Here is a 23586-nt window from a genome sequence, read left to right on the forward strand (position 1 = left end):
TCCAAAAGTGATAGTCTTAGCAGCAAACTTGGGGCTAGGAATGTTAGCAAAGGGAGAGCCACACCCACTAATTTACAGTTAAAATGGACTAGGGAGTTTAGGAGGCAACCCAGTTTCGACCTTTTTTGCTTTTGTTCTTTTGGTAAATATTCAAGGCATGGGCAGATGCTCACAGAGCCCCACCACCACGAACAGACAAGTTCCTGAAAGTGCCTGAGAGTCTGAGAGCAGTCAGCCCCACGAGCACGTGGTACATGGCACTGTTCTGAATACGTTCCCCTCATTACATCTTTGGAAAGCTGGGCAAACCCAATGTCAACAGGGCAGGGCCAGCGATAACAGAAGCAGCAACTTGCTTGTTAGAAACCAATTCTCAATGCCAAATGGCAAGCAAATCAATGCACAGCACCTCCCCAGGTCCACACCCCATGAAGCGCAAGCATGCCATCTGTGCAGAGCACTGTAACCCTGAGTGATAAACCACCCCACCTCAACAGAGGCTAACCAGCTCAGGGCTCAGGAGGCAGAGGCAGGTGGATCTCCGAGTTCAAGGCTAGCCATGGCTACATAAACAAAAGTTAACTAGGTTTCATTCCCACCCCTGGCACTGCCGTTTTGAGAAGGCAACTGTGCCATCAGGTTTTGTGACTCTGCCCAGGTCAGAACAGCTGTGTATTGACGATCTGAGCACACCAGTGTGCACCCTGGGCAACTGAGCCTAAGCCTTCTGACAAGATCTGGTCCTAGTGTTGAATGGTTTCACGAGGAATCAGAGTGGAACTTTAGTCCTTTTTTTTTTGCGGGGGGATGGGAGGTGGGGGGTGGGAAGTGGGGGAGTGGGGGTGGGGGATTACTATGTAGCTCAGGCTGCTGCGAACTCACCATCTTCCTGCCTCAGCTTCTCCAGCACTGGATTACAGGTGTGTGAGCCATGAGCAGCTAGGCATCAAATCCTGCATTTAACTGATGTCTGGTCTTCAGAGAATGCTAGTTTTAGTAACCTCACTGCTCTGAAGTGACATGAATGGCCCGTGCAGAACCACGGCTCTCTTCCAAATGGACACAATACCTCAGCCTTAAAAAAATAAAAATAAAAACGAGTTTTCCAGATGCCAGTAACATGCTGCTGTCTGAAGCTACAGGCCAAACCGGTGGTTCCCACTGCCACACTCCTGCTTCTTTTGAGTGCACGGTTCCTGAGAGGACTCTACTCAGGCTGTACCCATGGGGTTCAGCAGGCAGAAACGGCCATGAGCACACATCCCTTTTCAGTATGGTTTCTCTTTTTTCTTTTAAAATAAAGGCTTGTTTGTGGTATAGAAATGATATAAAAAAAGCTACCAAATTTGTGCTTTTAAAATCCATTATTCCTGACAGCCCCTTCCACATTAACTGAGGGGTAAAGTAAGAGCACCTCCTGGATAAAAACAAAACCTAGTCTACGCCGCCAGCTCCCCGACAAGCCACTCATGTCCTTTTCATGAAAAGGCCGTTTCTGGATCAGTCAAGCAGCCCCAGGTCAAAGGCCAGTACCTGCCAACAGGCCGATGACAGCGACACCCAGTACCCACAGTTTAGCGCAGTCACAGTGTGGCGGCGTGGTGTTTGGCAGGAGTGCTAGTCACGGGTCAGAGGCCCACAGGAGGGGAGCGATGGGTGTCTTCCGGAGCACTGAGGGACACTGCCATGGGGTCTCCTGGGGCAGGCAGGAGAGCGGAGCCCAAGGCTGCCTGCAGGAGCCTTTGAAGAGCTAACTGGTACCCTGATTGCAGTCCATTAAGAATCACTTAGGTTAGTTTTTACTCAATGAATCCACATTAAAAATCTTCCCCAATTTTCCCCTGAATGTATTTTGCTTAGTTCTCAGGAAGGGAACAGAGCTGACACATCCAGAGGTTTTATTGGCCTTCATCTTCCTCACAGAAGTTTCCCGTTACCTAGAAGTTCTCAGAATGTCACAGTAAGAAGAGGAAAGAATGTGACTAAGTTTAGGGGCAGAGGGGAAGCAGCAATGTGGCAACATTCCTTGGTCGGCCTCAGTGCTCAGGCATCCTTTTTCTGCAGTAAAATCTTGTGTAATTCATCCGCATCCTCGCTCGTCTTCACCCGAATCAGCATGGTGACCGGGACTGTGGGCTGCTTCTCATCGAGTGGAGGGTTGGGGACACAGACGATGAGGACATTGTTTTTCCCTGTTCGGGTGCACGGCATATTGGGTGGAATCAGAACATTCAGCAGTATGTTGCCTTTGAGTAAACAAAGGAAAATATTTATCAAAACAACATATAAACATGTATCAAAACTGTAGGATTCTTTAAGAGGCTAGAGACTCTACACTGAAGCAACTCTCCACGTGTTAAAAGTTACAGCCATCCATCGTCTTTCCTTTCCTGTATGCTGGACTGTGCCAAGCTGGGGAGCTGGAGGTTGACAGGAACCAAGCCAACTGTCCACACTCTGCAATCTCCGAGGCAGGAGCCTTGTTCCGAGTGTCACTGGCTTACCCAGATCTTCACCATTTCATGGGACTTAAGGATGCCGGGTCAGCAGACATAGTGCTTCTCACCAGCACTGCTCACTGGGCAGGAGTGACACTATGGTGACACGGGCCTAGTTAGTCAAATCACAGGAAAGCGAACCCCAGGAGTCTCTCGGTGATGCCAGGCAGTCTCACACTACCGACCACACCCCACAGGCCCACTGCTGTCAGAGCTAGTCTCTTAACGGACTGTTGCGAGCGTCAGCTCAAGTGTGGCAAGGAGACAGCACCGTGGTCTTCTTGTTCTGGATAGACAGATTCCCTAGGGCTGGAGATGGCCCCATCACAAGCGTGCAACACAAGGACCTGGGTTCAAATCTTAGAATCCATGTTTTTAAAAAGCTGAGGACAGCAGCACATTCCTGTCATCCCAGCTTAGAGAAGGGTAAGCATGAGGGGGTGGCACAAACAGGTGGATCCTTGAAACCCACTGGTCAGCCAGTCAAGCTGATCAATAAGGTTCAGGTTTAGTGAGATCCTGTTCCAAAATTAGGGTAGAGATCGGCTGAGGAATGAGACCTAATAACCTTGGCCCTCCATGTACCAATCCCCGCCCCCCAACCCCTTAAACTGAAACCTGTGTACTTCTCCTTTGTGCTCACCAAATGGTCCCGCCTGCATGCCGTTCCTCTGCCACACCCCAGTGTACAGCAATGATAGCCTCTGCGGTACTTTCCCACTACAGCTTTTAACACCACACCTATACTGTGTACACGACGCTCCAATATGTCACTCAAAACCACATCCATATTGGAAACCAGAAGATCAATTTGACCTCAAGATGACTTTCATTAGACAAAACCAACCCCTATTATTGAGCTTCAAAATCCAAAGAACCTCAGGGTCAAGACAAAGCTCTTTACCAAACTCCCTGGGACGGCTCTGCACTCACCTAGGTTGGTGTCTGCCCGCACCAAGAGCTGAGTCTTCTGACTGGCTGTGGGTTTTAAATGCAGGGTCCCCACACCCTTCTCTTTAAATTCATTGTCTTTCTTGTAAAATAGTTTACACCTGTGGAAAAACACCAGCCATGATCAGATTCAACAAGTCAGTTTGCTGACACCACTGTTTACCCTCCTGTAAGTCAACTGCAGTGGGTAAGAGAAACATAGAGCCTTCTTTACCAGACTGCTGGTATCTGGGTTAAGAAAATCAGAGTAAAATAATCTAGTTAGATATTCTAGAATATGCCGCCACCACCACCACCACCACCACCACCTTGCTTTGTAGTGCTGGGCATGGAATCCAGGATCTTGGGCATGCTAGGTGAACTTTGCTAGTAACAATCACAGTCCCTACAAACCATCTTTCCTCAAGTCACTCAGCATCTCAGCTGACCCACTTCTCACTGCCCTCTCCTGTGCCTTGGTCCTGAGTGGCAGGCACAGACACAACTGTCTGTCCTGCATCTCTCTGACCCTGCTTTCCCGTATGTTTTCAAATTCTCTTCAGGCCTTCCCTTTCGACTCCCTAAGATAGTGAGATAAATCTGGATAGGGTGGGACTACGGCTAAAGCAGCGTACTGTTTTCCAAGCCTATGTGTTAAATGCAGACCCTTAGGTAAGAAAATAGAGCCAGCACTCTGGAGGTGGAGGCAGGTGGGTCTGTGAGTTCAAGGTCAGCCAGGGCTGCACAATTAGATCCCTACTCAAAACAAACAACAACAAAATTAAGCTGGGCGGTAGTGGAGCACCCCTTTAATCCCAGCAGCACTTGGGAGGAAGAGGCAGGCAGATTTCTGTGAGTTTGAGACCAGCCTGGTCTACAGAGCGAGATCCAGGACAGCCAGGGCTACACAGAGAACCCTGTCTCGAAAACAAAACAAACAGACTCATTTGACTTGTTCTGATGAAGAGGAAACCCCACAAACAAACAAAACTGGAAAGTCAGGATCATTCCTATGTGTCACTTGTATTATTAAAATTAAAATTGTTACTGCCTAGCTGGGCGGTGGTGCACGCCTTTCATCCCAGCACTCAGGAGGCAGAGCCAGGCAGATCTCTGAGTTTGAGGCCAGCCTGGTCTACAGAGTGAGATCCATGGACAGGCACCAAAACTACACAGAGAAACCCTGTCTCAAAAAATCAAAATTACTGCCTAAAAAGCTCTTGAAATAAAACAAAATTCTATGGCCCACAGCACCTGCAACATAGGACAGCACTCTAATATCTGTGTCATGAAAACACTACTGGAAGCTTCCCAAATAGGACAAAAGTTTCCCAGTAAATATCTCAGTACAAAATAATCTCATTTAATCCTAACAACAGAATTAAAACTTTCCTTCCGGTCTTGTTCACAAAGAGGCAGCTCCCATCAGCAGAGGACAGACAGGCTCATATACTCATAACAGGGAGGAACAACTGTGCCTAACTTTTTGGCTGTGGCTGCCCAGCCACAGACAGGCCCACCACATCCTATGGACCACAGACACCTCCATGCTTACAGCAGAAACAGAACCAAGATCAGTGACTAGGTGATTTCCTGTGGAAGAAGGAAGAAAACAGGGAGAGAGAGGAGAGATAAGGAAGGAGGTCATGGAAGTTTTTCTGAAGCACTTCACAGGGAGAAGAGCAGCCCAATTCACTAAGGAGCTAGCCCAGGACATGTGGAGATGTGCCCAGCACATCTTTAGAACTGATTTGTTTTCAAATAAACAGGCCAAGCCTGGTGGCAGTAGCACATGCCTTTAATGCCAGCACTGGAGAGGCAGAGGCCAGCAGGGTCTACAAAGTAAGTTTCAGGACAGCCAGGGCTACACAGAGAAACTCTTGTCTCAAAAACAAACAAACAAACAAACAAACAAACAAACAAACAAACAAACAAACAGCAACAACAAAAAACCATACTCATCAAACAGACCAAGCCTTCTTCCCTGGTCCAGCTGAGGTCCGGCTGGAACCAGGCCTGCAGGCCACCCCTACTCCCACAGCCCACTCACTTTTTGGAGTAGAAAGCATCCTCTTCCTTCACTTCGGTCACCACCACCTTGGGCGGCTCATCTTCTTCTTCATCGCCACCTGGCACAGAAACCACTCAGAGTCAGCAGATGCTTGCACCCCACCATCCTGCAGATGGACCTGGAGTACTCATGGGAGTTGGTAAATACAACCGTGAACACTACAAAGGGAGCCCGACACCACCCCTGCCAATGTTCTCGGGTCCAGAGCCACACTGCACCCAGGGATAACCACCATCAGCAATGGCCAAAGGGCAAAAATGACTGTTTTACAGGTCAAGCTTGTCAGAGAAATTGCTCCAAAGCTTTGATGACTGTCACAGGGCTCAATGGTCTTGTACTACAGGGACCTGGCTCACTGAGAGGGGCAGGAAGGGCACATTCTTTCAAGAGAGACACTGCTGACACACAACAGAAGGATCCTCTCAAAGAGAAAGGCAGCTGTGTCCAACCTGCCCGACTAAAGCAACCTTAAGGACTTGGATCAAAAGACTGAACTAAGGTCCACTAGGATCTATCTCCCGGCAAGCTTCAAAATGATTACTTAGCTGAGGCTCTAGGACTTGGGAAGGTGCTCCAGGAAGGCCAGACACTTGCTGTTTCAACAAATTCCAAGTTTTTCTGATGGTAACGTGTGGTAACCCCAAGATAGCAGCTGTGTCAGAGGGTGCAGGGTGCAGGGCAAGGGATGATACAGCTGCCCACGTTGGGGAGACATTCTCCTCTTATTAGAGGAGAGGAGAAATAAAAGGGGCCCCCGGGGGCTGCAGAGATGGCTCAGAGGTTAAGAGCACTGGCTGCTCTTCCAGATTCCAGAGATCCTGAGTTCAATTCCCAGCAACTACATGGTGGCTCACAACCATCTGTAATGAGATCTGGTGCCTTCTTTTGGCATGTAGGCAAACATGCCAGCAGAACACTATGCATAATAAATAAATCTCTAAAAAAAGGGGGGGGGGTTATTGGGCCATCTACCCTGAGGAAGAGTTCAGACAAGGAGCAGTGGTGGCTGGCCCAGGTAGGACAGATAGATAGCACAGTGGTGCAGTGGCAAATAGACAAAGGTACTGTACCCCTGGAGAACAGCACATTAATAAGCATCCTTGAGGACTCAGTGTTAGGGCCTACTCTAACAGCAGAGGAAGCCAACAGGCTGGGCCCAAAGTCCTAGATTTGACTTTACTCAAGGCTCAGGCACCATAGCAGAACTGTCACCCAGACAATACAGCCTTCTGGAAGGAAGGTCACATCCACACCTGAGGGAAACACTGGCCTTGTTCTCTGTGGCCATCGAAAGTCTTCATTTTGCCTACCCTATCATGTAGTCCTCACAATATTCTTTACTATTTGTTTCCTTGTCCTGAGTTCCTTATACGTTTGTATTTATTATTTACACGTATGTGAGTGCATGTGCACATGTGTGTGCAGGAACCTGTAGAGGTCAGAAGAGCTCTGGAGCTGGAAACCAAACTTGGGTTCTATGGAAGAGCAAGGAGAGCTCTTAACAGTCACACATTTTTAAATTCTGGACATCAGGGCCACCAGCTGTTCAGCTTCCAGATGTCTCCTCTACTCCGCAGGCATCTTCACTGCTGACTGCCTTCCTGGATGTCCAGGGGATTTTACGCTTCATCCAATTGTTTTCCCTCCTTTTACTTTTGTGGCCTCAGGTATTTCAAAGCTGTTCCCCCTGCCCCACACAATCATTTACACACAGGAACATTTAACTATTTAAAACACGTAACTCTTTCTATCAAAAATTAGAAACTTGTTGGCTATGGTGGTGGCTCACAACTTTAATCCCAGCACTTGGAAGATAGAAGGTGAAGATCTCTGTGAGTTCAAGGGCAGCCTGGTTTACACAGTGAGCTCCAGGACAGCCAGAGGCTACATAGAGAAAAACAAAAACAAAAACAAAATAAGGGCTGGAGAGATGGCTCAGTGGTTAAGAGCACTGACTGCTCTTCCAGAGGTCCTTAGTTCAATTCCCAGCAACCATATGGTGGCTCACAACCATCTGTAATGAGATATCAAAACCTCTTCTGGCCTGCAGGGATACATGAAGACAGAACACTGTATACATAATAAATAAATAAATCTTAAAACAAAAACAAAATCCCTGCCCCTGGAAATTAGAAATCTAAGCCCTCAGCATCACTAGCCACAATGCATGTATGGAACTACCCAGGCATGGCTAGTGGCCACCACACTGCACAGTGCACATACTAAGCACACCCATCATTTTAGAAAGTTAACTGGATGGAACTGGTCCTGAAGTGTTATGTTATGAGCACTGTGGGTAACAATATCTCTGAAAAAACCCTGCAACTGTGCCTGCCTACTGCCAAGACCTGACACACTGGATACAAAAGGTCCAAGGACACTGATGTGATTCACAACAGCAGGGCCTTCCTTTGGGGAGGAGGGACCCTCCTTTGCAGCAGCAGGTCTGGTCCTAACATTAATGCTGGAGCATCTCATGTACAACCGAATTCCTGAATACAATCAAATTCATGTTGCGTTTTTTTCAGTAATATTCAATTTTTAAGTTTTTAATTTACTTCTTCTAAACACACCACTACATGCTCAGTGCTTTTTAGTTAGCATGTTAGAACTTCAGCCCCCACTGCAGCCATCTTTTTTTGTTGTTGTTGTTGTTGTTGTTTTTGTTTTTCAAGACAGGGTTTCTCTGTGTAGCTTTGGAGCCTGTCCTGGAACTCACTCTGTAGCCCAGGCTGGCCTTGAACTCAGAGATCCGCCTGCCTCTGCCTCCCGAGTGCTGGGATTAAAGGCGTGCACCACCACTGCCCGGCTCACCGCCGCCATCTTTAACACACCTTTACTAGGCACCTGGAGACCCGCCTCATGAAGACTGAGGCTGTACTGCTGGTGCATACCATGTCATCTCTCTTCTCCAAAGAATCACACCTCTACCCCATTCAGCTCTTGTGAGCTTTTAGCACCCTATAAAACAGGCCTTGCTCTATGTTAAGGATGAGGACTAAGCAACTGTGACACACACAGGAAATGCAGCACCTGGGATCTTCTCATTAGACCTACACAGATGTCAATCAGTGGCTTAGTATTTACCTCTGCATTCACTGCTGCTGCCTCCTGCTTGACTCTCTGGTGCTTTAGCAGAAAACGGTGAAGAGGCAGCTTTACTTTGGGCAGCATCTTTACCAAATAAACTAGAGTTTCCAGGGGAGAATGAAAACCCAGTCAGGGAGCCAGAGCTTAACGAGCCCAAAACCGAGCTCTCAATTTTCTTGCCAAAATGGAACGAGGCACTTGTTGCTCCTTGTGCTGTGTCCGATTTCTTTTCTGCTGTAAACTCCACCTTTTCAGATGTGTCCTCTGTCTTGTTACCAGGAAACGGAAATGGTGACTCTTGCTGGAGTTTTGTGGAACTAAAAAGGGAGGGAGACTGCATTCCAATTGCTGCCCTGTCAGTCTGGCTCTCAGAACTGCTGCTGCCTCCATTCTCAAGCTGCTTCTCAATCGTGGCCAAGTATCTCTCATAGTCTTTAAAAATGGGCGTCAGGTCACACAGTGGGTTCGTATTCACATGCTTCACTATCCAGTCCCGGACAGAGCAGTTCAAGCCAGCCAACTGCTTGTGATAGACACTCCCAGTGCAGGCTGTACTGGAAGCAGAGCCAGAGGAGGCCAGCTGATTGCTGTTAGTACATTTGGGACTTGAAATCTTTTTATCCACCAGGGTAGTAGGGCCATTCACAGCAAAAGCACCTGTAAGAAGTTAAAGTCCAAACACTTTAGAAGCAGTCTGATGAAACCCTCTAGGTGTTGGTGTGTTTTTACTGGGTTTCAATGGAGTCTTGCTATGTAGCCCCAGGCAAGCTGGAACTCCTCATTCTGCATCAGCTTGAGCTGGGACAACAGGCGTGTGCCACTAGGCTCAGCTACAACAAGGTTTTTGTGCGGCTACCACCATGCTCTGCTTTCCCCGTCACTGTTCACCAAGCTTGTGTGCGGAAACCAACACTGAGGAACTGGATATCCAGCAAGTGGTTACTAAGGCACTAAGGCTGTTCTGCTTAGTAAGGACTACACAGGTCAGTGGTACTGAGTGCCTGCAGGAGAATGCAGAGTTCAAAGTCATCCTCACTACACGGCTAAAGGCTAGCCTGAGTTCCTGCAGCTAAGCTACACGACTCATCTCAAACCAACAAACACCACACAGCATACATTTTCAGAGCCAGTCAGGATCATTTTTAGGATTCAGCCCAAGATCCTGTTCTCTATGTGTCCCAGAAGTTGCTGACTAACTCATTCAAAACAGGATTGGGTAGTCAGTATTTCCTGTTCAAACCTATGTTGGGAAATGGTGACAAAGACAGTGTCACCCCAGTTTCCACTGGCATGTGCAGTGGGAGGTGCACGGAAAGCCCTTGGTGTGCATGTACCAGGACTTCTTGCTAGTCAATTCGGGGACTCAGAGGTTAGGAACCTGACAGTGAAGCCACATAGCAAATAGCTGGCCGAGCTGAGAAGAGCATCGCTGTGTGCTGGCCCACTTGCTCCATGCATCTCCCCGAGTCCCATCCTTCCACTGCTATGTCCAAGGATGCAGTGCTAGAAACATACTCACCAGCTGGGTCTGGTAGCACACACCTACAGTATCCCAGTATTCAGAAGGTTGGAAGAGGAGGACAGAGTTCAAGGTCAGCCTGGGCTACATATAAAGACCCTGTCAAAGAGAAAAAAAATAAAACAAACAAAAAACAACCTGGTAGCAGAGTTCTCTTTCAGCAACTATTTCAGAGGAGGCTGGAGAGGGAGTAACTCACCAAAGGTTGCCTTGGGCTCTACTGCCGCCTTTGTGCTGGAGAAGGGTGTGGCACTGGCTGTGCTGTTTCCATTTGTCAGTCCTTCTAGAGGCTTCCCTCCAGAGCCACCACCAAATCCAGAAAATCCTCCTCCTCCAGAAGGCACAACCAAACCTTTAAAACCTTTAAAGGCTCCTCCACTATCAGACTGCAATAGAAAGAAAGCACACTTTAGGCAAGCAGAGCTCCCGTCCTCAACTAAGTGACAACAGGATCTCAGAAACAGCAGAGCTCAGACGTGGGGGCACTGTACCTAAGAGAAGCTACAGCCCAGACAGGAGAGTGGGAAAGATGGTGCCTCTAAGGACATCAGTGTCACAGCTGCCTTCCTGAAACAGTCAGGAGAGATGGTCGAAATCTGTATTTAAAGGCACTGTATATAGTCAATGTTAGGATCCTGCCCTCACTCCGCCGGCACATGCGCAGCTCGGGGTCTTGTGTCTTATGTCATCAGGGGGTGCTGGCGACTACTTATGCGTGGCGTGGTCACCTTAAAAGCCAGATGCAGACCCCACCCTCTCTCTCTGCTCCCTACCCCCAGGCCTGGCTTCCCTCTCTCACCCCCCCCACCCCCCCCCGCCCCTTTCCCTCCTAATAAAGCTCTCTGTAACTCTGGTAGTCATGGCTGTGACTCGTGACTTTTCCGCCGGTAACCAGCACCGCCACCAGCCCTATTTATCTTTCAGGCAACATTAAAAATTTATGTACCTGCCACTGAGCTCCAGAATAACTGAAAATATTCCCAATACAATTAAACCTCATGCACCTTTTCAAAGAACATTTGCCTAAAGAAGCTTTAGAAACACAAAATTAGATTAATTAAAAATATTTCACTGTTTACCTAATTTCTCAAGAACTTTGGGGTTTCCAAGCTATTCTCAGCCTCCAGAAATCTGAGACCACACTGCAGATTCCAGCCTTTCTATTAGTTAAGCAATCTTTCTTTTCCTTGCTGTTTCCTAATTCCTGTCTTTAGTAAACTTTTCCCTTGGCCAGCCTGTTCAGTCAGCTGAGATGCTGTGAAACTTACATTCCTTATGAAATTCTAGACACACACTGACACACACACACAGACACACACACACAGACACACACACACACACACACACACACACACACGCGCACACACACAGTTAAACCTTCTTCATTTCTCAGACAACCTATGTTTTGGTTGGTTTTTGTCAATTTGACACAAGCTTGAGTCATCTGGAAAGAAGAACCTCAATTGAAAAAATGCCTCTTGATTTTCTTGATTAATGATCCATGTGGGAGGGCCCAACTCACTGTGAGCAGCACCACCCTTGAGCAGGATGTTCCTTAGTTATGTTAGAAAGCATACTGAGAGCCAGGAGGAGCAAAACAATAAGCAGCATTCCTTTCTGGCAGTGGTTCTCACCCTTCCCTAATGCTGTGACCCCAGCCATAAAATTATTTTTGTAACTACTTCATAACTGTCATTTTGCTATTTTTATAAATGGTAACATAAATATCTATTTTCCAATGGTCTTGGGCAACCCCCTGTGAGTGGAACTCCCCAAAGGGGTCACAACTCACAGGTTGAGAAGCATTGCTCTACGGCCTCTGCTAGAGTTCTTTCCTTCGTGATGGACTACAACTGGAAGTTGCCCTCTCGTAAGTTGCTTTAGCTCATGGTGTAGCAATAGAAACTCCAACTAAGACAGCACAGTTAGTTAGCCTTAATGTTAGATTTTTTTTTCAAAAGCACTTTTAATCACACCTACAGATTTTCAAATGTTTACTGACCACCGATACATTTACAGCAATAAAATCAGAAAGAATGAGAAATCTTAAATACATCTTTAATTCTGATACCTTTGTCTATTTGGCAGAGTATCATGTATCACACGCTGGCCTTCCACTTGCTATGTGATCCATGACCTTGAACTTCTGAGCCTTCTGCCTCCATCTCCTGAGCCTGAGTTTATAGGCATGTGCCACTATCCCCAGAGCTTCACAAATGCTAGTCATGTACTCTGCCAACTGAGCAATGCCCCTGCCCCGGCCCTAAACTCGATTTCTGATCAATCAAATCTTAAAAAGGGCTGGGGAGATGACTAAGTGGTTAAGAGCACTTATTGCTCTTCCGGAGGACCCAACCCAAGCATGATTCTCATCACCCACATCAGGTGGTTCACAACTGCCTTATTAAAACTCCAGTTCCCAGGGCTTTGATACCGTCTTCTGGCCTCTGTGTGCAGTATACACACACACACACACACACACACACACACACACACACACACTCACTCACTCACAAAAAAGAAAATAGCAAAAGCACCATCCCCTGAAAGATAGATGTTTTGCACAATTAAACAGTTTGCCAGGCAGTGGTAATACACACCTTTAATCTCAGCACTGGGGAGGAAGAGGCAGACCTGTAGACCAGGCTGGGCCTCGAACTCAGATCTGCCTGTCTCTGCCTCCCAGTGTTGGAATTAAAGACGTGCACTATTATGCCGGACTTGACACATCCATATTATTTCTATTGTCTAGATCTGTTTGCATCTGGTATTTGGGAAAAGCCCATTTCTTCATTCAGGTAGATGCTATGACTCTGTCTCATCCCAGTAAAATAGAGGTTGGAAGATGGCTCACCAGGTAAAGCATGTGCCATACAAATACAGGGGACTGGAGTTTAGTTCCCAGCACCCATTAAATGCTGACTGGGTATGGCAGCCCTCCCTGCCTATAATCCCAGTGAGTGGGAGGTAGACTCAGGGAATCCACACAGCAAACTAGCTGGCTAGACTAGGCAAATCAGCAATGTCTGGGTTCAAATGAGACTATGCCTCAATATGTAAAGTGGAGAGTCATGAAGGAAGACACTCAACGGCTACACATGTAATGCACATACACCCACCCTCCCACCCCCGCTGACATGTGATAATAATAATGATGATGATAATAATAAAAGGTGGTAATAAGAGGACATTTGATGTTGACTCCTGGCCTCCACATGCACACACATGTGATTGATTCTGAAGTGGTCACAAAGGTTGATTTCAAAATAGTTTCTTCTTTGTGACCATAGATTCTAAGCCACCGAAGTCTCACTCACAGGTCTAGAACCTATCTGAGGAGTGAGGATTACAAGGGGGGAAGATTGCCGAAGTGATCCCTAAACACTGGACACGTGACTCTGGTCAAGAGTTAGAAGACCTTTCTGAGCACAGGAATAAAGCATGAAACATACATACCTCTCGAATACTATTACGGACCAGCCTGGCCCTTAATAATCTTCTTCCCAGGGGCCAGAAGAGAAGCTACGAATAGCGCCATTATTTCCAGGAAAAGAATCTAAGTACACTAAGCTCTTTTGTCCGTCCACTTTATTCCTCTGGGATAAAATCCTATCTACATAACTTCAGTTGTTCCCCGTGCCTTGATCCTTTCTTGCCTGATTTCTCTGTACATTTACCTGCTGTCCCCTCTATGTTCTATCTTAATTCTCTCATCTTAGTTCTGCCCCATCTTGGTCTTTCTCATCTCGTTCTTCCCCATCTGGCTCTTCCTCATCTTTCATCTCATTCTTCTAGTTCTCCAGTCAAATCCTCCTCAGTCTCTGAGGTTTACAGTTATATACCCATGCAACAGCAGTGCTCTAGCCAAAGCAAGGTTGTCAGGTGTGAAGTCTTACAGGGTCACAAAGGCAGACAAGAGTTTTCCTCAGGCAGTGACTGTCAGGCTTTCTTTTATAACCCAAAAGGGGAGAGGTAAAGGAGGAGGTCAACTGAGAGCTAAAATCGGTTAATATATCAGAATAGGGGAATTTGTGTGCTCAAACTACATTCCTAGAGGTGGCTAGGTAAATGTTAGGAGTCTATAATGTTAGTATAATACCACTAAGGCTGTATAAGAAAGGAGGGTCTGAGCTTAATTTACCTTAATTCAGGAGATCATTTGGCCTTGGATGCTTGATAGGTATTTCAGACAAAATACACTGTTATGAGTTCTTGGACGCATACATAGCATACAAGAAAATCACTGCAGGAATCAGCTAATATATATACAAAAGCCAAAATATCACCAAGACTTCTTAAGCCATGGCTTGACCTTCGGAAAAGTCCTTGACCTTTCCAAGCAGTAGCTTTTGTGGTAGTAGCTGAATTCCATTACATTTTCCTGCAGCTTGCAGCACATGCCACCATATTATGGAACCTATCAGCACATGAAATGCTCCTAGCATGGTGAGAAGATTCTCCTTTCCTCCTCCACCCCCTTCCACTTTACACCACTTTTGCACGGTACTAATTTTTCCTCTTCATGTTGTCACAACTTTGTCATTATCCATCTTATTGTCTCAGCTAACTGGATGACTCATTATTACGTTTCCTAGCTTTTAAGATCTACACCAAGAAGCACTTTAAAAAGGCATTTGTAGGGGCTAGAGATGGCTCAACAGTTTAGAGCACTCGCTGCTGCTCTTCCAGATGACCTGAGTTCAGATCCTAGTCCCATGTCCAGAGAGCTTACAAACACCTACAACACCAGAGGATCTAAAACTTTCTTCCGACCTCTTTGGGCACCTGTACCCATGGCGCATACACACACACACACACAAACAAAATGTGTGTGCTGGTGAAATGGTTCGGCAGGTAAAGGTACCTGTCTTGTCACCAAACCTGACAACCTGAACTTGAATTCCAGGGACCAGATGCTGGAGAGAACTGACCCCCAAAGTCATCCTGACCTCTCTGTGTGCCACAGCAGGCACACAAGCACTACTCCCCATGCATACACATATAAAAAATGTGCACAGGGAGAGCATTTGCTGTACAAATGCTCTGTAACTGGGAATCCTGTTAGTAAGACACCAAAGCTGCAGGAAGCACTCACTTCAAATCCAACGTTCCTACGCTTTGCCTTCTTTATGGCTCTATTCTTCAAGACTTCCTCACTGGCCACTGAGAATGTTCCCACCTGCAAGAATGGACAAATTAGACAACAGAAAAGTAAGGCCAAAAGATGATTAAAAGCTGAACATAAATGCCAGAATAGACACACTTATCTGGTATTTGATATCTTAAAAGAGTTTACTGTTAACACATTAAGAAATAGCTCACACTGGGCAGTGGTGGTGCATGCCTTTAATCCCAGTGCTCAGGAGGCAGAGCCAGGCAGATCTCTGAATTCGAGGTCAGCCTGGTCTACAGAGTGAGATCCAGGACAGGCTCCAAAACTACACAGAGAAACCCTGTCTCGAAAAAACCAAAAAAAAAAAAAAAAGAAAAAAAAAGAAAAAAAAAGAAAGAAAGGAAAAAGCTCACATTGAGTATCTACAGATTTCTGTAGATTCCAATTCTTTTTTTTTTTTTAAAGATTTATTTATTTATTATGTATACAGCATGTATGACCAGAAGAGGGAGCCAGATCTCATTAGGTGGTTGTGAGCCACCATGTGGTTGCTGGGAATTGAACTCAGGACCTTTGGAAGAGCAGCCAGTGCTCTTGACCTCTGAGCCATCTCTCCAGCCCCGTAGATTCCAATTCTAACCAGGTGCCATGAGTCTTCCAGAATCTACAAATCCAGGCTTCCAGTCCCAACCCAGAGACAGGAATATGTGATTTCTGAAAAGATGAACACCACCAAATCTTTGGTGCACTAATATTCATGACTGGCTTCCTCAAATATCTTAGCCATATTGTCTAAAAAAAGCACTAATAAAGTCACAGTAAGTTGCCTATGTCAACAAGACATAAGAGCTACCATTCCAAAGCTCATGATTGGTAGTAGATAGTAAAGCCCTTCTGAAACCAGGAGCTTACTACTAGTTTTCAAAAGAAGCCGGGCAGCGGTGGCACATGCCTTTAATTCCAGCACTGGGGAGGCAGAGGCAGGTGGATCTCTGTGAGTTTATGAGGCCAGTCAGAACTGTTATACAGAGAAACAAACAAAAGAGTTGATACAGATAGCATCCACATTCTTCTTTTGTAGAATAGAACCTTGCATGTGCTAAGCATGGGCTCTACTACTGAGCTACAGCCTTCCGCTGTTTTGGAGAAGGCTCCTGGTCCTGCCCACCTTGGCCACTGTCTAAAAAGACCAGCTACCTAGTCACAAATATCCCTAGTCAACAAATATCCCTGTGCACATTTTTTATATGTGTATGCATGGGGAGTAGTGCTTGTGTGCCTGCTGTGGCACACAGAGAGGTCAGGACAACTGTGGGAGTCAGTTCTCTTCAGCATCTGGTCCCTGGAAATCATGCTCTTCCACGGTGTGAAGAATGTGCTAAAGGGCTGTGGTTTTTCTGCATCTATTCTCTTACCTATCTAGTTAGGGCCAGAACTAATATTTCCTGTACAAAATTCCCACTGAGTCAGGTGTGCCAGCTCCAACCGATAGCCCCTATAAACAGGAGGCTGAGGCAGCAGCACTGACAGACAGTTCAAGGCCAGCCTGAATTAGAAAGTGAGACTATCTCAAAATCAAAACTACTCTCCTACCAGATCAAGGACCATTTGGCTACATTTGTCCAATTACTGTAACTGATTTCCATACTCCTTTCGGTAGAGCCTGCCCAGGTTCTTTCACCCTTGGACACTTTAGTGTCAAACAATTCTATGGCAGTCTAGATCTTGTTCCCAGGACTGTCCTTAAGACCAAGGCAGGGAAGAAAATCCGCGACCAAAGATTCAATTCAAGACTAAGGCAGTTAACGGCCCTGTAAAAACATTAACAGACCAGTGGTTTGGTTTCCCTAAACATATCAGCATACAGATCAGTACCAAAAAGGAAGACAACAGCCTAGGAATAAAACTGCAAACCACTTTTTCTTCCCTGATTCCTTCTTCCCTTACCTCCTAGCTGCGTGCTATAGACCTGGAGTTAGCGTTGCTACAGAATTTCTTAGTAAACTCGCCTAGGAGTACCAACTTGCTCAAGAGACCTAGATATGCAAAGGTTTCCTCACAGGAGACAACTTTAATCTTGCTGATGTAAATTCTATTCAAATCAGTACAACTGCTGGGATGCAGGTCTAGCATCAGAACAGCAAACAGCAGGCATGAGAAGCACCGGAATGAAGGGGACAGGGGAGAGAGCAGACTGAGGCTTCCTTAACTTGCCATTTAGTGATGCCTAAAATACACTCAAAACCACAGTAGAGGACGCTGCAAGTGTGTGAATTCTGTAGGAAGGTACGTCTACACACTCATCAGGAGCATACACTAGTAGAAAAGCACAATCACATATGAAGAACATGTTTCTACAGTAAATGCACACAGCTCACGAGGAAGCATCATCTCTCCTGCTCTGTGTATTCTTAAAGGTTTTAAAATTCTACCATTATATTCTTCACGAGGAATGCAACATGAGCTTAACCGCAGACAGCAAGAAACCACCAAGGGAACTGCTCTGTACCTCTTCAGCTTCGTCTTCTTGATCCCAGTTCCTATCTGTTAATTCCTTCTCCGCAATTCTTTTGGCCATTTTTGTGAACCTAGATTACAGAAAACAGAAATAAGATGTTTGCTTTTCTGCACCAAGACAGCTGTTACAAATATTTTTGTTGCAGTCTTCATTTATTTTGTAATAAAATCACAAAATAGAGAAATATAAGAAAAAGCAGTTAACAGGTTTTAAACAAATGAGATTTACTTAGATGGATTTGCTTAAAGGGAAGGAAATAACACTAGGAAATTAAGGAAAATATGGAGTTCAGCGAAGTGAATTCTACTTTTTTAATTAAATTTTTTTTATTACAAGTAATTTAAAAAATCTAGTCCAGCATAGGATCTGGTAAGCATTCTCCTGACGCCGGTGAAAACTGCATCAAGTGAGAGCTTTACAACGGGCTGGGGGACTCCAGTGGAACATTCTCATTTACTGTTTCAAGAGGCAGGCACAGAGACCCGGGGAACACTGGCACTCTCAACAGGAAGCCAACTCCATGCAGAAAGATTAAATGAAACATCTATTGCTCTTTCAAAATCTACAATAGTTATGTAGTCTACTGTACATACAGTAAAGTCCTTAGGTCAATGCAAATATTCTTGCCGTAAACAAAACATTTTTAATATTTAAAATTTAAAGATGCTATGTTTATTCTTCGGTACGGATTTTAATAATGCACTGGAAATACTTCTGCAACGAGTAGTTTTCTTAAGGCTACAATTGACAGAAATGTCTCCCAATTAACATTTAATTGCCCTGAATTACATATTGTGAAAAGCTAAGACATTACTTACAAATTCAAAACCTTATTACTATGGATGTGTTAACATCTCAGAATATAAATTGCTTCAAAAGTACACCCTCAGGGCTAGAGATGGCTTGGCAGATAAGGGAGTGCACTGGTAGTGCAGAGGACAAGTGTTTGAGTCCCAGGGCCCACCACAAGCTCACAAGTACCTGTAACTCCAATTCCAGGGATAGCTAATTCTTCTGGCTTCCACAGCAAGCACACACCAACCCAAGTAATAAATCTTTAATAATGATAATAATAACGTTGATGGTCATGGTAATAATAATAGTAATAGCCAGGGGTGGTGGCACACACTTTTAACCCCCCAGGGTTAGAAGTAGAGGTAGGTGGATCTCTGTGAGTTCAAGGACAGGCTGGTCTACGAAACAAGTTCCAGGACAGCCAGGGCTACACAGAGAAACCCTGTCTCAAAAAAAAAAAAAAAAAGCCTTTCTTTTTTAGAAATAGTAACAACAGGGGCTGAAGAGATAGTTCAGCAGTTAAGAGGGTGCACTACTCTTACAGAGGACCTGAGTTCTGTTCCCAGCACCCATGTCCAGTGGCTCACATGCCTGTATCTCCAGCTATAGGGGATCCGGTGCCCTCTTCTGACCTTCACAGGCACTGTATACACACACACACACACACACACACACACACACACACACACACACACCAAACAAACAAACAAAAGGAAAAAAATGAACCCACATCAGATCTGACTGAGGGCTTTGATCTAAGCATTGTTCGGAATCTTTAGAGCCTCAGCAGCAGCAGCAGCAGGAGCACCTGCCTGGGCTGGCAGTTATCTGTCAGGACTTCTTCCTGATGCTTTCTCCATTCATTTGCCCTCAGCACAGCAACCCACCACAGCAGGCATCCCAGAACAGACACTAGACACCATCTTACCCATCATCTAATGCTCTAAGCAGATTAGCACTACAGAATAAGTTTCAAATCAGAGAACTCCAAAGCCCTCCAGAATCTGATGTGCAGGGAGGGGCTTACAGGTACTTTTTTTTCTGATTACAGAATGACTTTAAAATTGAAGATTCTAAAATATACAGCATGAACTCTAATAACACCAGTAACTGGGAACTCTCTCTTTTTAACTCCTCCCCCCAAACACTGCAAAGTTGACTTCATCAGAAACAGCATTCTTCATAGAACTCTTCACAGGTAAGATTTCTGGATCCCTCAGGAAATTGTTCTAATAATTACCTAACATCAACACTAGAGAGCAGAAGAGGCAAGCAGTGGACGGGCTACAGTCACTGTTTTATGATGTGGACAAAAGGGATGGCGGAAACCCCAAATACAGGTACTGAGTAAAACTTTAACATCTAACTCACACTTGAAACTAAAGAGTAACTGCCATAACAAATAAATTAATGAAGATGATGCCATTTCCTATTTATTCAGTCAGATAAAACAGAAAGCAAGAATTTGTTTGGTTTACTGATGACTCCAAATGTCCCAAACCTGCTTGACTCATAGGAAACTGTTGCTGAATCAGTGATGTGAGGCATTGCATATTTGAGAAAATACTACAAGATACTAGTGCTAGCATCCGGGACAAGCTGAGAGATCCCGGGCAACTGAGTCTGGTGAATGCTTCCTTGTCTATGGGATAGAAGGAGTGCTCTACAAGATAAAAAGCATAGCTTAGCTTGGTGCCTGGAACAGAGGAGAGGAAGTGCTTTGTAAATATTAACTAAACAAGTTTGGTTAAAAATAAAATACTACTTTTACTCTCAAACTCAAAAGTAGTAGCGTGGGAAAACAAAGTAACTCGAACGATAGGCTCAACTTTTAAAACACATTTCACCAACCGGGGTGATGGCAATGGGGAGGCTGAGGCAGGATAAGAGTTTGAAGCCAGTCTAAGCCACCCAAGTTCAAGGACAGCACAGGAGATACATACAGCAAAACCTCGCCTTTAAAAACAAAGGTACCAAATACCTACTTCTTCCATATTCCAAACAGTTAATTTTCCTCTTCTGAAAAGACATCTCTGCGAAGTACCTGGAACAAGGCCTGGCACGAGAGACTTATTTGCCAGCTATTATTGTTATTATCAAGGCTTTTCTTTTTTCTTTTGGAGTGCTGGGGAATAGAACTCGGGGTCCTGTGCGTGCTAGGCAAGTCCTCTACCAACGTGTTACCGGGGAAATTGAATCCCCGTAACAAATGGGTTACACCGGCAGCCCGGAAGAGTTTGCCAGTGTCTGCGTTTGTGGGTAAAATGGCACCAAGTTATGAACTGCTTTCTAGGTATAAAGCGCTGTAGTTATTAGGAGAAATGCATTATTCGTGAACGATCGCTTTCTGCGGTGTGCGCAACCGACTTCAGTATAGTTCTGCTCTCAGAGATGAACTTCACATGGAAAAAAAAAAACAAACCGCTTTGGCTATGCTCGAGAGCGAGGAGCAGATCGAGGTCACTGAAACGCCCCGGAAAGCCCAAACCTCAAGACCGGCTCTTGGCGAACCCGGGTGACCAAGGGCCTGGGAACGCGCTGTGAATGCAACCGCGACCGGCCAGCGGGACGATGGATGAGGAATGCAGGCCAGGGCTGGGCCAGGGCAGCCCCGCCGCCGCCTACCTCCGTCCGGGCCGAGGCCCGAGCCCCGCCGAGCCCTCCTCCGGCCAGGAGGGACGCCGCGGTTCGCAGGGCAGGCCCGGGCCGGCTTCACAAACAGCCGCCCGCGTCGCCCAAGGCCGCCGCCGCCGCCGTCGCCCCGCCTTCCCCGCCCGCCCGGCCCGAGCTCACCTCCTGGGCGGCCGCCGCAGATCGCGCTGGGTCCCGGGCGCCGCGGCGGACAGGGCCGAGGCGGCGGTCGCGGCCGCTGGGAGCTTCCGGCGCGCTGAGCACCTCCAAGGACTTCGTGGTCAGCAGGCCTCGGGAGCTTGGAGTCGGACACTGAGGGGACGAGACATCCGCCCAGCCTGAAGCCGCTACTGAACGTTGAAGAGAGCGCTCGGGGCCGCCATTTTGTAACTCGAAACACCCGTCAGAACCAATTCGAAAAGAAAAAAAAAAAAAAGAGGAGGAAAGAAACGCCCGCGTCCAGCGACTGCGCAAGCGCGACGGAGCCCCCAGCGGCCGGCGCCTCTTCCTAAGGGCCGCCGGGTGTCACGTGGCTCACGCCCACGCCCCCTTGGAAACGGTCGCTGGGCGGAGCGTGAGTTCCGCGCACGCGCGCAGGGACGGCGGGAGCCGGGCGGCGGAGCCGGCGCCTCTGGCAACGCGCGTGAAGCACGTTGGTCACGTGTCGGCCGGCCGCCATCCGGGTTGGAGGCGCTTCGCCCGCCAATCGCTGCTGTTGGAGGCGCGGGCGGGAAGGGTTGTGCGGTCCAGTCCGCGGCTTTGGGGGAGGCCTCTGATGGGGTGGCGGGCGGTGAATGCGTGCAAACGTGAGGCGTTGGGCAGCGTGCTTCTCTCGCGGACCGCCCTGCGGGGATCTCAGCCTGCGGCTTGAAAGCTGGTTGTGGCGCGGGGCTGGGGAGCCCCGAGGGACAGACTCCAGTTGCTGTCACGTGCCTCCGATTTCCTCGTTGGGAGCTGTGGAGGTGAAAGTAAATTTCCGCAAAGCTTCAAGACCAGTATGGGCCCACGGGAGATGAAGGAGGCCCCGGAGGGATTCTTCAGCTGCGGGACGAGCACCTGCGTCCTGCATCAGGACTCCTGTTTTTGTGCTTTTAGCTGACGGCTGCACGCTCAAGCCGTGGAGTGACAGGTTCACTTGTTCGAAGGGATTCCGGGTGGTCGACTTCTTCTGATTAAGGTTTAAAGAGACTGTCAGCCAGAAGACACTATGGTCATTAGAGCCATCATTAACCATCTAGAAACTATTTTCAGAAAAATAAGCATTTCTAGAGCAATAGTTCCTAACTTTTAGGAGAGGAGAAAAAGGGGTCCAAGGAGAAATCAAGTCTCTTAGTTTCAGGGTATTTCATCCTTCAATCCTTTGACAAGAACTGCATAAGGAGACTGGCTGGCACAGTGGTAGAGTACTTGCCTAGCATATGGGAAACCTTAGATTCAATCCCCAAAGCCACTAGAAAGAGAAAAAAAAAATGATTGCACTTAATAACTTGGCTTCTGGACTCAACTGACTGCAAATTAAGTATATTCTGAGAAATTGTGTTGAACATGTGCAGAATTTTTTTTTTGTCATTCTCCACACATTTCAACTATGTCATTGATATCGTATTTGCTAATACAAATACTCCAGAGATAATTCATCTGAAACCAGTCAGGTCATGTAGACTTCCACCTAAAGTCACAGTTAGTGGAAGGTTGAGGCAAGAGGATTATCCCAGGCCAGGCTGAGAAACAAAAAACCTCTCAGAGCTGGGATGATGGTGCCCGCTTTAAATCCCAGCACTGGAAGACTAAGAGGTAGGCAGAGCTCTGTGAGTTCCAGGCTAGCCTGACCTACATAGTTCCAGGATAGCCAGAGCTACACAACAAGACCCTGTCTCAAAAACACAACAACACAATTAACCAAAAAGGGCCGGGGGTGGGGAGGTGTGGGGGGGTGTAGCTCAGAGGTAAAGCACTTGCCTGGCACCTGTGAGGCCCCAGGTTCAAGCCCCAGTACTACAAAACAAAAACCATAAGTAGCCCAGACCTGTAATTCCACTACTTGGTATTGATGAACAAAAGCTTAGCTGAAATTCACTGGAGTTAGATGTCACTGTGAATCCTGCCTGCATTCTTCCAGGGTATAGGCAGTCTTAATTAGTAGTTTTAGTAAACATTGAAATCCAGCTGTTGACAATCTGGAAACTGGGACAGGATTGCAAGTTCAGGGCCATGTTGAACTGTCAAGTGAGATCCCTTTCTCAAATAAACCTGTAAGTATAATACCTACGTGAATACTGTCCCACGTCATATAAGAGCCTTGAGCAGGCTGGAGGGATGGCTCGGTGTTTGAAAGCACTTGTTCGTTCAGAGGACCTGGGTTCAATTCTTGCTTAACTGAAGTGCATCAACTTAGAATATGGTTTTTGTGCTTAAAAGCTC

General features: G+C 46.6%; 1 protein-coding gene across 2 annotated transcripts; it reads right to left on the reverse strand.

Moving 5' to 3' along the window:
- Positions 1-1881: 1881 nt before the first annotated feature.
- Positions 1882-21600, reverse strand: Nup50 (nucleoporin 50). Of its 2 annotated transcripts, none has more exons than XM_059246887.1 (8): positions 21328-21600; positions 17731-17809; positions 15204-15287; positions 10308-10494; positions 8587-9246; positions 5479-5557; positions 3432-3550; positions 1882-2246 (listed from the first exon to the last, which is right to left on the reverse strand). In XM_059246887.1, exons 2-8 carry the CDS (start codon positions 17797-17799, stop codon positions 2044-2046), a joined length of 1401 nt encoding a protein of 466 aa, XP_059102870.1. In that variant the 5' UTR covers positions 17800-17809; positions 21328-21600; the 3' UTR covers positions 1882-2043. The 2 variants fall into 2 exon arrangements, with proteins under 2 accessions (XP_059102870.1, XP_059102872.1); XM_059246889.1 differs by lacking the exon at positions 21328-21600 and adding an exon at positions 21160-21260.
- Between the last annotated feature and the right edge of the window lie 1986 nt (positions 21601-23586).

Source organism: Peromyscus eremicus, chromosome 20 (assembly GCF_949786415.1).
Source record: "Peromyscus eremicus chromosome 20, PerEre_H2_v1, whole genome shotgun sequence".
NCBI classification, from domain to species: domain Eukaryota; kingdom Metazoa; phylum Chordata; class Mammalia; order Rodentia; family Cricetidae; genus Peromyscus; species Peromyscus eremicus.

Bases quoted from the DNA above. Each gene is read 5' to 3' on its own strand.
- Nup50 (XM_059246887.1), bottom strand. From the start codon at position 17,799: ATGGCCAAAAGAATTGCGGAGAAGGAATTAACAGATAGGAACTGGGAT. The intron at 15,288-17,730 runs GTACAGAGCAGT...CCATTCTTGCAG, and splicing joins AAGAAGACGAAGCTGAAGAG to GTGGGAACATTCTCAGTGGC. The intron at 10,495-15,203 runs GTGAGTGCTTCC...TTTCTATTGCAG, and splicing joins GTAGGAACGTTGGATTTGAA to TCTGATAGTGGAGGAGCCTT.